The 14,085-nt window shown below is 37.6% G+C and overlaps 1 protein-coding gene across 20 annotated transcripts in view; it reads left to right on the top strand.

Moving 5' to 3' along the window:
* The first annotated feature begins 1,909 nt into the window (after nucleotides 1-1,909).
* MYBPC1 (myosin binding protein C1) overlaps nucleotides 1,910-14,085 on the top strand; it is an 81,487-nt gene continuing 69,311 nt past the window's right edge. For 17 of the 20 annotated variants that reach the window (XM_072146415.1, XM_072146413.1, XM_072146408.1 and 14 more), the window contains exon 1: nucleotides 1,910-2,068. In XM_072146415.1, the coding sequence (XP_072002516.1) occupies nucleotides 2,044-2,068 (25 nt within the window). In that variant the 5' untranslated portion in view covers nucleotides 1,910-2,043. The remainder of the gene's footprint in view (nucleotides 2,069-14,085) is intronic. The other 3 variants (XM_072146416.1, XM_072146414.1, XM_072146418.1) reach the window with 1 other exon arrangement.

The following is a 14,085-nucleotide window of genomic DNA, read 5'->3' as shown; positions in this document are numbered from 1 at the left end:
GTTATTTAGTTAATCCTTCTATATGTATTTTCCATTAGGTAATGTAATCTTATTTTGACCTGGGCTCCTCAGAAGTCACAATCTCAGTTTTCAGAACTGCATGGACTGTTCCATTTGAAACTGTATGCACTGTTCCACAGCCTAGTCATTACGGGGGTAAAACATTATCTGGACACAGGCTAACGCACACTTATCTAGGCACATGTCCAATCTATTTTTTGGTTAAAATATAGCCTTACATAAAGTATAAAGAGAAACTGTCTCAAAACAATTCGGTGGAACCTATTTTAAACCACCTATTACATTTGTTTTTACAAGATTTATATTGTTTTTGACCCGATGTCTCCTACCTTGCCAGTGTTTTGAAGAATAAGTCGCAATTCCTAGATCACACTATGGGATTTGTGACTTTGTGCACCCTGTGGGTGTGAAAGAAGGCTGGCCGGGTTACCCTTGATTTGCCCAAATTTACTATAACCTGCACAAAAAAAATCTGGTGCATGCTGTATTTGAAGTCTCAAATCTTATAGTTTAAATGTAAGAGGTGGGAATCTGTTTTTAATTCCAACATGTGGTTTGCCGGTTGTGTGCCGATGATTAAGACAATGTGGCTAAAGTACACAAAAGAGATGTCCTGAGAGTGAAAACGTATCAGGTCTTAGTGCTGAATGGATTTCCATGGGATTGACATCAATCACAAGAAACAGGATAGATAATAATGTTCTCATTGATGGGAAAACCACCACTGGAACTTCCATTGTTCATGAGGGTGAGGGTTAAACATACAGATAAACATACATATAATTTTTTAGACTAGGTGGCACCATACCCCCTTAAACCTTCATTTAATTGTTTTTTATCAATACAGTTTACTGGTGATGTAAACTAACAGTCTTCTATATATGGTTGTTGCGTCACTGAATTAAATAAAAACAGCGATACAAAATGTTTAATCCCCCCAATTGTTACAAGACTCTTGATACAATATTTTTTAGAAACTTTTGCAAACAGGATGGGTGCTAAAGGGAAAAAGGGTGTGTGGTCTCAGTTGCAACAAAAAGTTCCAAAATCTGGCATAGTTTTCTGGCACAAACTAAGCAGATTAATAGGAGGTGCAACATTTGCCTAACAGTCCTAACTAAAACAGATTAATCATCAAGCATCAGACACAGCAGAAGACTGTTTAACTTTTTCCTGCCTTATGACACATTTGGTTAATCTGTTGCAATGTTGTCTAAGGCTTCATGCAAACGGCGGGGTGGATACTCCCCTCTGCATTAAAAGTTAAGCGTCCACCCAGTTCGATCACGGTATGGTGAGACACTGCATGCTCACTGCGCCATGACCAGGCTTATGGGGGGCTGTGATGGAGCCGTATATTGTGCAGTCATGCCATAGGGCCCCATAATGTTTTGTGCATGGGGACTGAAGCTTTTAATAGTCTGTCCATCAAGACATGCTATCAGTGTCGATAAGGTTGTGATAAAGGAGATAATTAAAGGAATATTTGGTACTGCACCATCACCTGAAAAATAAAGACAACATATTAATTTATATAATGGAATGTAAAATGTTACAATTCTCACCTCCATAAAAATGTGAAGCAAACAAATATAAAATTGAAAGAGATGCAGTAGGTAAGGACAGAAAGAGCAGTGAGAGCTAGGGATGCTTTGTACCCTTTAATACCATCACTGATTCCTGTCTGTTTGAGTGAGCAGCTGAATATAGAAGCATAGAGATGTTCTCATCGGCCACATGAGATGCAACAAAGATTCTTTCCAAAAGCCGAAAGAGCAGACAGTTCAGACAACAGATGGGAGAGTTCCCATAACTGTCAATTTTCTAATTATTTGCATAGTAAACAGAGGAGGTGCCTTGTGATTGATATTCCAATGCTGTATATAAAGTGGAGGAATTCCTCTCCCCCTCTGCTCTCAATCTGATCTCCATCTCTCTTGTGTGTCTACCTGGCTGCTGATAAACTGTTTTTTATTTTGTGGAAGGTTCAATACTCTTTGGGAGAAAAGAGTATTTGATAAAATGCCAGAGCCGACTCAGAAAACGGGTGAGTATCTGTGGTATCATTGCCACATTTACTAGTCTACACATCACTTCACTTTAACATTTCCATAAACTCATGACTAAAGCAAACTCACAAAGTAAAACTATGAGATTGTAGATGAATTTAATACATACATCTATCAGCACAAGCTTATGAATCTAAGAGACTATTAATACCATGACTGTGTTCCAGTTCCATCCATTGTTAACCGCTGCTTGAATGCATGATAAAGTAGCATCACATAACATCCTATGGCATAATACAATAAAGATTTTTTATATAAGTATATAGATTGCTATATTCCCTGCACCTCCTCTACATTTAGTAGATGGATCATGGTATGTTACACCTGAAGCCTCCATGGCCCTAAACCATTGATATTTTTTATAATTAACATAGTGAAGGTTGATTTAGTAACATTTGATTAGTCCTATCTTCCAATCTTTATGTTCATTGCATTGTTGCATATAAATAAATCTTTATTACTCCATAAAAATTCATAACTATACATTTGTAAAAACCTGTATACTTAATTTGGAATTTTCATGGCTAAGCTGTTTCCCAAATGTAGTCACAACATAGAAAGGTGGAGATAGTATTATTAGAAAAATAGAGGAACTTTACCATGGGATAATAGTACCCAATGAAATATTCTTTCATGTGCAGCTATATAAATTAACAACTGCTGCATAGTTATGGATAGTTTTACTGACACCATACTGTTTATTTATCTATTGTATAGTAATGTTTAATATTTTTAATATATTATAAAAAGTTAGGGTCATGTTGGAAATGGAAAATAGAAATTGCTCTGTGAAAAAAAATATCAAATCTTTAATCTGTCTATATGATGTGCATCTATGTATTTTAGCTTTAGATACATTTGGGGGGATCTTAGAGGAGCTGGATTGCTTTCTTCTAAGCATTTATGATTTAAATAAAGAGGGAGCATTCTGAGCTGGATGATCTTTTAGAACATGCCATCAGGAGTATCTTCCACTGCAAAGCATTCCAGGAGATTATGTCCGAATCCTTATATCCCACACTGGAACTTTAAATATTCTGCTTCAGCTTTATGACTCTGAAAATATCTGTAACAGGCAATCTCTTGGCCCCCAACTCTTACCAAACATAGCCAGGATGATCACTATTATAAACGCTGCTACATTGTTCACACACCCTGCGGAGGGATTGTGTCTTGGGTTAACAATAGCAGTGGTTACTATAAAACAATACTTTATAAATAGAAGTTATGCATTATGACAGTTTTGCTGGAGTCTACATTGAGTCAAAGTTGAACTGTTTGACAAATCTGACACATCTTTAAATCTGTTCTGAGATGTTATTCCACTTTCTACATTACTATTTTACTGGGCTGAAATTGAGACAGTTTAAGTTGCAAATGACCTATTTTGTAACTTTTGGAAGAGTTAGGGAATAATAAATGTTCTCCACCAGCACTCGGTAATTTCATATACACTTAAACCACTCCAATAACCTAGAATATCTAATAATGTGGCATCTTTCAAGATACATTGATTCCAGATATAATGAATTTCTTCTAAAACCTGACAATAGAAAACACTATATAACTTTGTTAGTTATAGTATTAAAATAAAACAGGTTAAAATAACTACTACTAGTAGATTTTCACATACAGACAAACAGAATATAATAAAATGTGCTATAATAGTGTCTTCAAAGACCATATGCATTTCTGGCTGATAGACCCTGTACTTGATTCATTCTGACAGTCTTGGTCCTATGCAGTTAGTAACCTAATGATGGTTGAGTTTTGAAGATGTCTAGTTACAGGTTTGGGTATCTTCCTTACTTTGTGCTTAATACCCTGAAGCTGGTTATCCGATGCGCTCCCTCTGTTGCAATGCTGGTCCTAAAACCCCACATTAGACCCTACATGTTTCAACACTTCTGGGGTCATTGGTTCTGGCTCTGGGGTATATTTGAAACATATATTTGCCATTAATATAATCGGTCTATCCAGAAAGATTTAACTCAATTGAAGATCAAAATGGCTAACTAAAATTTGTGACATTTGTTTTTCGAGCATTTGCGTGCCAGAACAAATAGTTTCAGGATGAACTGTGAATATGTAAAATTTTAATTTTTAGGGTTAACTGGGGAAAGGTATGTCCTGGTTGGGTGTTTTAATCCATATAGTATAATTAGGAAATACAATATGATAGTACATAAATAGATTACAAAATGTGAATGACCTTTGAAAGTCTCTAGACTGTTGACATAGCACAGTGTGGGAAGCAAAGCCCTTGTACAATTTCTTCTACATTGCTTTCCACATGGTCTGCATAATATGTAGACTGAAAACTACTGTAAAAGCTAATAGTATGGAATTTCTACAATGTACATAGTATTACTCTCTTTCATTAGACCATTGCTCATGGCATAGGACCTATTATTACCAGTACTGGAATGTTATGGGACTCAGTGATTCTTTTTTTGACTATTTATGTATCATTAAAGACAAAATACCCAGAACAAAAGACCATCTCCACAATCAAGCATATACAAACATTAACCGAAAAGCACTAGACAGTCAACTCCTCTGACATGACTATTTTAGTATATACATGTATTCCTCTTTAATTTACAATTTTGCAGCAGGTCTCCATAAATTTTTCGCTGTGATGTGTTAATCCTTCTAGAAAATTGACAGCTGTTTGTTAAGACAAAAGAAAAGCAACAATGACAGTCCCCCTTTAACTTGAAAGCTGCATTTATATTCTGGTAAAAAAATCAACCCTTTTGCAGGTTTTTTTTCCCCATTTTTTTCTAAATAGCAGGTTTCACAGACCTGTTAGCTCTCCTGAGGTGTAAATTTTAGTAAATATGTATATTCTCTATGAGATAACCACTCGGTAGCATATTTTATTATGCTTCAGCATTGTGGTATAGCTGTTTTATGTCATCTAAAAAGGTATACACACATTGACAACTGGGAGTTTCCATATACTTTTTAACACATCCAATCAATTGACAAACTGTGTGGCCTTCTTTAGGCAATATATTTCTGCCTGTTGTCACCACTAGGGGGAGGTAGAGTGTTTACTGCATACTGCTTGTATGTTGGACTAGACAGCAAACATTTATGAAATATACATTAATCTCTACTGATGCTTTTGCAGGCAGTCAGAATTGTACAGTTTATCTTTTTATATTTGGAATGTTTTCAGAACAGCACAGCTTCATAAATATATGTTAAAAGTTCAATCAGAAAAAAAGTAGAAAAAATTATTATTTTTAATTAGTTAAATAATTGATTTAGAATGAGTTACCAACAACTCTGTTGGTAAAATTGGGACATTCAGACCATAGCATGGGACCGCACCAAACCTGGCAGAGCTGTTGGCTAGTTTTTTTCTATAAAGCTTATGATATTTGTTCAGTACTATCATATATTTACTCTACAAGTAGAGGATGTACATTGGTTTATAGATTATTCAGCAGAGCAGTGGAGCTTCCATGGACATTGCACAATTGAAATCACGAGTTTAGCAAAGCAGGCAGCTGCCTGTGCCTCAACCGCTTGAGAGGCAAAGTGTCTACTGGAAAGCTTACACATCTAGGGGCTTTCATTACCATTGCTAATTCATTCAGTCAGTCATGAGATATGACAGCTGCTGTTTAGACTCCACAGCCAGATTAGTTTAAGCGTGATAAGTTCAATTATATTGCTATGGAATTATTGTGGGTGCACTGGTATTTAAGAAAATCAGAAGTAATTTCTATTAATAAATGGCACTCCACATATATGGCCGAAACACAATTTATTTATATATTTTACTTTAGCTTACTGTTGTGCACAGCAAAAGCTGATACCTGAAGCTAAAAAAAAATAAATTAGTAAATAAAAGCTGGCACAAGTAGATGGTAATCAATCAAAAATTCCTTTTAATATTAAATTTAAAAAAGTAAAAAAGTATATCTACGTTTTATATTTATGTACCGTATATGGACTACAGACAGCCCCCGGGTTACATACAAGATAGGTTCCATAGGTTTGTTCTTAAGTTGAATTGGTATGTAAGTCAAAACTGTATATTTTATAATTGTAGATTCAGACCAAAATTTTTTTTGCCCCGGTGTTTCGGAGTTTCAAAATTTTTTTCTGTAAGGGGACTAAGGATTATCAATAAAGCTTCATTACAGACACTTTACAGTTGATAATTCACAGAGCTTCACCAAAGGTCACAGTGGTCAGAGGGGTCCGTCTTTAACTAGGGGTCATCTGTATGTCGGGTGTTCTTAAGCAGGGGACCACCTGTATATGTGGTGGATATAGATGTTACATGCTCTTCTGAGTATTTTTATTCTTGATTCCTTTTTACAATATTTTAAAATATAAGAACTGTTTCCCTTTTTTACCTTTTTTATTTGATTTTTCTATTTTCTTTTCTATTAGTGTCTATGAAATTGGTGAGAATCACTTGTAGATATGTTTCAATTCATTTATGCCAGTTATGTTATTTGCAATAAGGGAGTTCACTCTTAGGGCTAAGTCAGAGGAAGGTTTTTGGCACTAATTTTCATCAAATTTTCATGTTTATCAATTGCTCCTATTTCACATGTAGCTATGTATTGCACGCTGAGAGAAAAAAAGAGGCAACATTCTCTATAATCTATATCTGCTAGAAATACAGGGAATGACTATTAAAGCCCAGCAATAAATTCAGGCTTATACTCTTTACAATGAAAAGAGATGAGGCCAGTAAGAAATCTAGCCCAGGTCTAAAAAAAAGAAATGTATCTCATGGCTCCAACCATAGCTAAATGTTCAGCCAATGCCTCACCCTTTAAAGGACATCTTCCATCGGTTTAGTGATGGTATATCTGCTCTTGTAAGAAGTCCCTGAGGAAGACTATTCCTCAGGACTTCATTTATTATAACTCTATATCTCGCACACCCCCTGTAGCACTAGTGGCCTGCCTGGTTCCGCCTGCCCTTCCACAAATGCATAGATAGGTGACAGGTGGGGCTGCTAGTGCTATGGGGGTGTGCATAGAAGGATGAGTAATGTTTGGCCACTCATGCTTGGCTGTTTTAAAGGGGTATTCCCATTTCAGAAATATGACCATGGTCACACTGGTGCATGGCTCGTTTCATCACACAGCTCTCGATGATACTAACAAGCAGTGCACCTGTGTGGCCATGATCAAATTTCTCTCCACTGGAAGTAAACCTAGAATCTTTCTTTAGAATGACAGCAAGCAGAGATCAAGAAAACCATGAGGAATTGATACAAAATGTATATTGAAGAATTGTAGAATTTTTCATCATACCAAAGTAACATCAATTTGCCGAAATGGGAATACCCCTTTAAGTATAATTTCATTACCTCATTGCCATTTATGCAATACCCTTGATGTCACCAAATTAGTACTTGATGTCAAGATACTAGAATAAAAACTCAGATCGATTCAACAGACCAATCAAAAACTCCAGGTCTTTATTCAATGCTATGTGCAAAGCCAGTCACAAACCACTTGTTTGTAAATCAAATGTATCTTGTTGCCAGCCACATAGACCCAAAATCACAGCCATGGCACTATTAGGAAGCTTAAATGTTTCCATTGCCCTTCAGATAGATACATAGAGCAAATAACAGAACATATGCGAAGCTCTACCTTTGGTGCATGAGATTAGTACCGCAGTGTACCACAAGCAATAACACTCACATGAGAAGCATCCCTAAATATTATAGCCAGAGGCCATCTAGAATGTCATCTTCTACTGACATGTCTTAGATCAGAAGCCAAATGATTACTAAATATCTCATTAGTGTCATCCATATTCCATCTTCAGAGATCTGTCCCAGAACTGCTCACCTGGGATGTGATGACTGACGCCTGTGTACAAAGTAAAATGAGATGATCTTTGAAGTAAGCGAACTTTGCATTTGGACGGATACTTTCTTTATACACTAAAATAAACTGAAATAAATTATATTCGGGACATAATGGGTTAGGTTTACCATCTAGTTTGTTTCTTAATTACTTGTTTGACAATGTGCTTGATAATATCTATATATCAGTCATAGATCCAGCATAGCTGTCATCTCCTGACCTGAGATTAGAATAGCCATCTTTTCCATCCACAAAATCCCTATCAGGATCACACGGATGGCTTTACACAGAGCCTGCATTACAGGATTTAATTTTATAAGCTTGGCAAGACATCACTGTTACTGACTAAGATATCTCAGGAGGATAAAGATGTGCAGTCAAGTGATGACATGACAATGATGACTATACAATGTAGCTGATAATTGAAACCTGATTTTTATTTAGAAGATCTTTAATAAACCTATGTTATAGAGCAGTGTTATGTGAGTTATATAGTTTCCTAACTATAAGAAGGGGATAAGTCATATACTTTCATAATCTATATTCATAAGTCTCTGACTGATTTTAGAAAATTCTGACATTTATTGCATATTCTCACATCTGATAAGAAAGCTAATTACAAGAAAGAGCAAATAAATGACACCTTTAACAATGATAAGCGTGTATCCTTTATGTGTACAGAAATAGAGATTAATCACAGATGGAACACTGAGTCTGTAGAATTTATTTTGGGGTCGTTACCTACAGCTATATTGAAAAATCCCATGTTCTGTCTCAGGCCTTATGTCAGACTGGAATATAGTTCTCCAAATAAAGTTGTAGCAAGAACTTCACTACGGATGCCAATGCCGTTTGTTAGTAGACAGCAATTTATCTGAACAACTTGATCTGACATATTATTTTACTATATACTGCATACACAGTTAAAGTACAAGACCCATGTAGTACTTACACTGGTAACGTTACTGTAAAGTCGCCACTGGATCATGTGACCCACTAGCAGCAGGACTCGTGACTTCCTGAGAAATTGAGTGTCCTGCTGCCTTCTGATTAATGGAGGGATGTGGAGAAATTACTATCTCCATGCTCCCCTCCATCATAACCACTCACATATCATTGGATGGAGGGGTGTAAGGATGTCCTTGGCGTGCCCCTCCAGCCACTGCTATGGGCGTGGTTTGAGGGAGGGGGCCTGCATATCGTACTGCCTGCACACACCCTTCATCCACCGGAAAGCAACAGGAAACAGGACACCACAGTTCAGTGTCCTGCTGCCAACACATCCCATGACCTTGTAAAGTTTCTGTAAAGCCAATTGGAACTACCAGGTCACATTAGCTGGTTGTCTGTCAGGTTTAGAGAAACTTTACCACGATAAGTAGAATATGTATGACCCTATAAGGGTCTTGTACTTCCACCAACTTTACAGAAACTTTAACAGTTTACCAGTGATGAGGCCAAAATCCAGACTAATGCAAATCATGGTAAAAAGGGGATTGTCTCATCAGTACAAGAGGGAGAGCATGTCCATTTAACAGAGCGCTGATATAATACAGTCATACCTAAGGTATGGGCCATTGAACAGTCTGTAATTCTTCTCAAATCATCTCAGTGATATCTCCGGGTAGCAAATTAATTAGAAAATAGAAAGATGCCAATTAAGCAACTATCTGGCCACGAGGGTAAAGTCCTAAATCACATGACATTGACATTAGGATTTTTCCATGTGTTACTTTTGATAAATCTCCCTCTTTGTATGTCCTTTGGTATTATAATACTGTTGGAAATGTATATCAGATGTCAGTTAGTCTTAACACTTATTATACCATTATCAACCACACAACATGCCTCACCTTATTGAATTGTTTTACTAATCTTTTCAAAATCTCTAAGAATACTAAATTAAAGACCTCTTACACAGTACAATAATAATGGATAAGAGAAGAGATTAAGTGTTACAAGACCAACTATTTGTTTTGTGGAACCAATACATTTTACATGGGTTTGTGCCCTCTGACCGTACTTTCACAAACCTTATAGACTTTACACAATATTTCATAAAAACAATTTGAGAAGTCTATGTTAATGACAGGAACTATGATTCTGCGCATGCTGCGCGATTAATGTTTTTTCCTCTTCACTTCTGTTTGATTTCAGGGAAGCAGATACATCCTCCAGTTGTCCCCCAGTACCCTCACACCTAGCATGACTTGTACAATGTATTACACTAGACAGGCACAGCACAGCATCTCTGCCAGCCAAAGAATTTCTATAGTAGACTGGGCAGATGATATAACAAACTACTCTGCTTACGATTGTATAATATGGGTCCATTTCCAAATATCTAGCATCTTCTACTACTTGTGAATGTGAATGCTGTGTGAGGCAAGGTCTAGGTAGAAGGCTGTTACTGCCTGCCTGCTTTTAAAATTTTCCATATAGGGGTCATATAATAGTTACATATAGCTGTACATTTTACTGGTGGATTATAAGCAACTGTTGCACTGCTTACTGTGCAAAAATCACAATGGTGACAAAGAATTTGTATCAGGTTTGCTGTTAGACAGAATGCACTACATTTGCAATAGCAGTCGGTGTACCCATGATACAGTGTGCTTCCCATAGAGTGACAGAAAATGTAGGGAGAACACATAGCAGCCATAAGGCTACTTATTGATCTTCTTTTCCAATTTTCCATAAGTTTTTTTTACAGCTTCAGTTTAATCAGTTTATTAATTCATAAGTACTGTTTAAATGGGACAATTACAATATATTTATACCAGTTAACTTCTTTGGTGTAAATATATAAAAATATGGTGTTCAGGATGAGCATTGAATTAGGCTAATGTACTCAAATTGCACTTTTGAACATTTTAAAATGGCATTTAAAGTCGCATGCATTTTGAGTAATAGAACCATATGTTTACATTTGGAGAATTGATAACACACAGTAGAGATGGTGATAGTGAACATAGCCTTAATGATGTATCATAGAAAGGATATTTCATACCATACCTGAAGGTGCAAGTGGTTTAATGGGGTAAAACCTGATAAAAGCTTCCCTTTAACCCCTTCCCAACATTTGACGTACTACTACTGCATGGCGGGAGGTGCGTTCCCGGAAAATGCAGTAATAGTACGTCAAGCTTCTGACGCAAGCTCCTAAACGGAGCCCGCGCCAGAAGCTGCGGGTGTCAGCTATATATTATAGCCGACACCTGCGGCGTGTCAGGGGCATTTAACTGTAATCGGACCCCCCCGCGGCACTTACCGGGGGGTCCATGCCTCCGATCGCAGCCCCGGGACTGCCAGTGCCCGGGGCTGCGCGATCTCCTTCTGGGGAGCATGCTCAGTGTGTCACATAATACAGTGTAATACATCTGTATTACACTGTATTAGGTGAAGAATAGCTTGAACAAGTGATCAGTGGATCACTTGTTCAAGCTAACCTGTAAAAGTAAAGAAAAAAAGTTAAAAGTACTAAATCAGCACACTTTTTAATAAAAGGAATTAATTAAATAAAGTTAAAGTCCCCTAAACACAAACATTCCCTATACACATCTAATAAATTAAAAACAATCACCAAAAAAATCACCAAACCCCGCCACATATTTGGTATCGCCGTGTCCGTAACAATCTGTACAATAAGTCAGAAACATTATTGGACCCGTACGGTGAACGCCGTAAAAACAAAACCTGAAAAACTCGCCAAAAATGTAAATTTTCATAAAATCCCATCACAAAAATGTTCTAAAAAGTGATCAAAAAAAGTTATGTGCACCAAAATGGTACCACTGAAAACGACAACTGAACACGTAAAAAATGAGCCTTAAACCAGCTCTGTCAACCAAAAAATATTAAAGTTATATGGTGATGGTGATGCAAAAACAAATGAGATTCTCTTTATATTCGTTTTTTTCCTGTAAAATTGTAAAATACATAAAAAACTGTATAAATGAGGTATCACCATAATCGTAGTGATCTATAGAATAAAATATTATAGTATGTTTAGTGTATGGTGTACGATCCCCAAAATATACAAAAAAAAGAAACCCAAAATTGACAATTTTGTTTTCTTCCATACATTAAAGAGTTAATAAAATCTCATCAAAAAGCTACAGAGCCACTAAAATGAAGTATTTGTAAAGTGCATCTCATGTTGCAAAAAATAAGCCTTTATATGTCCAAATTGCCAAAAAAATCAAGATTGTATAGCCATTATAAAGTGACAATGCATAATCTGCTCTGAATGGCGCAGCTCCCCCCTCAATGCCCTAGCGTGTGCCCATACAGCAGGTTACCACCACATATAGGGTATTATTATACACGGGAGAAATTGGGTATCAAATTTTGTGGAGCGTTTTGGTATTTTATTCACTGAGAATTTGTACATTTTATGAAAAACACATTCATTTAGCCAAAAAAAAATGTACCGTATATACTCGAGTATAAGCCGAGACCCCCAATTTTACCACCAAAACTGGGAAAAACTATTGACTCGAGTATAAGCCGAGGGTGGGAAATGCATTGGTCACAGACCCCCCCCAGTATATAGCCAACAAGCCCCCTATAGTATAAAGCCAGCCCAGCCTGCCCCCAGAAGTATACAGCTTGCCCCCAGTAGTATACAGCCTGCCCCCAGTAGTATACAGCCTGCCCCCAGTAGTATACAGCTTGTCCCCAGTAGTATACAGCCTGCCCCCAGTAGTATACAGCCTGCCCCCAGTAGTATACAGCCTGCCCCCAGTAGTATACAGCTTTTCCCCAGTAGTATACAGCTTGCCCCCAGTAGTATACAGCCTGCCCCCAGTAGTATACAGCCTGCCCCCAGTAGTATACAGTTTGCCCCCACTAGTATACAGTTTGCCCCCAGTGGTATACAGCCTGCCCCCAGTGGTATACAGTCTGCCCCCAGTGGTATACAGTCTGCCCCCAGTGGTATACAACTTGCCCCCAGTGGTATACAGCTTGCCCCCAGCATTAAAAAAAAATAAACTTATATACTCACCCTCCGGTGGCCCTGATGTGCAGCGCTGCTCCCCCCGCGCCGCTTGTCTTCAGGCGTCCGTGCCGTCTTGTCTTCAGGCTTCCGCGCCCGTCTTCTTTCTTCTGCTGGGCGCCGCCATTGCTCTCTCCTGGCCGGCGCATCATACTAGGCGCAGCCCGGGGGAAAGACATGGCGGCGCCCAGCAGAAGAAAGAAGACGGGCGCGGAAGCCTGAAGACAAGCGGCGCGGAAGCCTGAAGACAAGCGGCGCGGACGCCTGAAGACAAGCGGTGCGGACATCGGGGGAGCAGCGCTGCACATCGGGGCCAGCGGAGGGTGAGTATATAAGTTTATTATTTTTTACTTTTTATAGCTCGATATTGACTCGTGTATAAGCCGAGGGGACGTTTTTCAGCACATTTTTTGTGCTGAAAAACTCGGCTTATACACGAGTAGATACGGTAATTTCGAAATTGCATCCGATTTTGTTTTAACCCCTGTAAACCAATTAAAGGGTTAACAAACTTCATAAAAGTTGTTTTACGTACGTTGAGGGGTGTAGTTTCTACAATGGGGTAATTTATGGGGTTTTGCTTTTATTTAGGCCTTTCAAAGTGACTTTAAAGCTGAGCAGGTCCCTCAATAGCAGGATTTTGCTTTTTTTATGAAAATGTGAAAAATTGCACCTGACGTTCAGAGCCCCATAACATCTTACAAAAATAATAGTATGTATAAAAAACCACGGAGGCATAAAGTAGACATTCGGTGAATGTTAGTTATTAAGTTTTTTGGTGTTATGACTCAAATGTGGAAAAAGTAGAACATTTTGAATTTCGAAAATTGCGAATTTTTCCAAATTTTCACCAAATATCTGATTTTCTCATAAATAAATGCAAAACATACCACCAACATTTTTTAACTAACATGAAGTACAATGTGTCACGAGAAAACAATTTCAAAATCACTTGGATATGTTGAAGCTTTCCAAAGTTATAACCACTTATAGTGACACAGGGCAGATTTGAAAAAATGGGCCGTGTCAGGAAGGTGAAAAGTGGCTTCGGCGTTAAGGGGTTAAAGAGTTTATTTGATAATTAGACAATTTAGTTTAAAACAACAGTGGAGGTTCTAAAAAGCAAAGTTGACTTTTG

The sequence above is a fragment of the Engystomops pustulosus genome, chromosome 4 (assembly GCF_040894005.1).
Source record: "Engystomops pustulosus chromosome 4, aEngPut4.maternal, whole genome shotgun sequence".
Classification (NCBI taxonomy): Eukaryota; Metazoa; Chordata; class Amphibia; order Anura; family Leptodactylidae; genus Engystomops; species Engystomops pustulosus.
The sequence above is the reverse complement of the archived record's forward strand: the minus strand, read 5'-3'. Positions and strand labels throughout refer to the sequence as shown.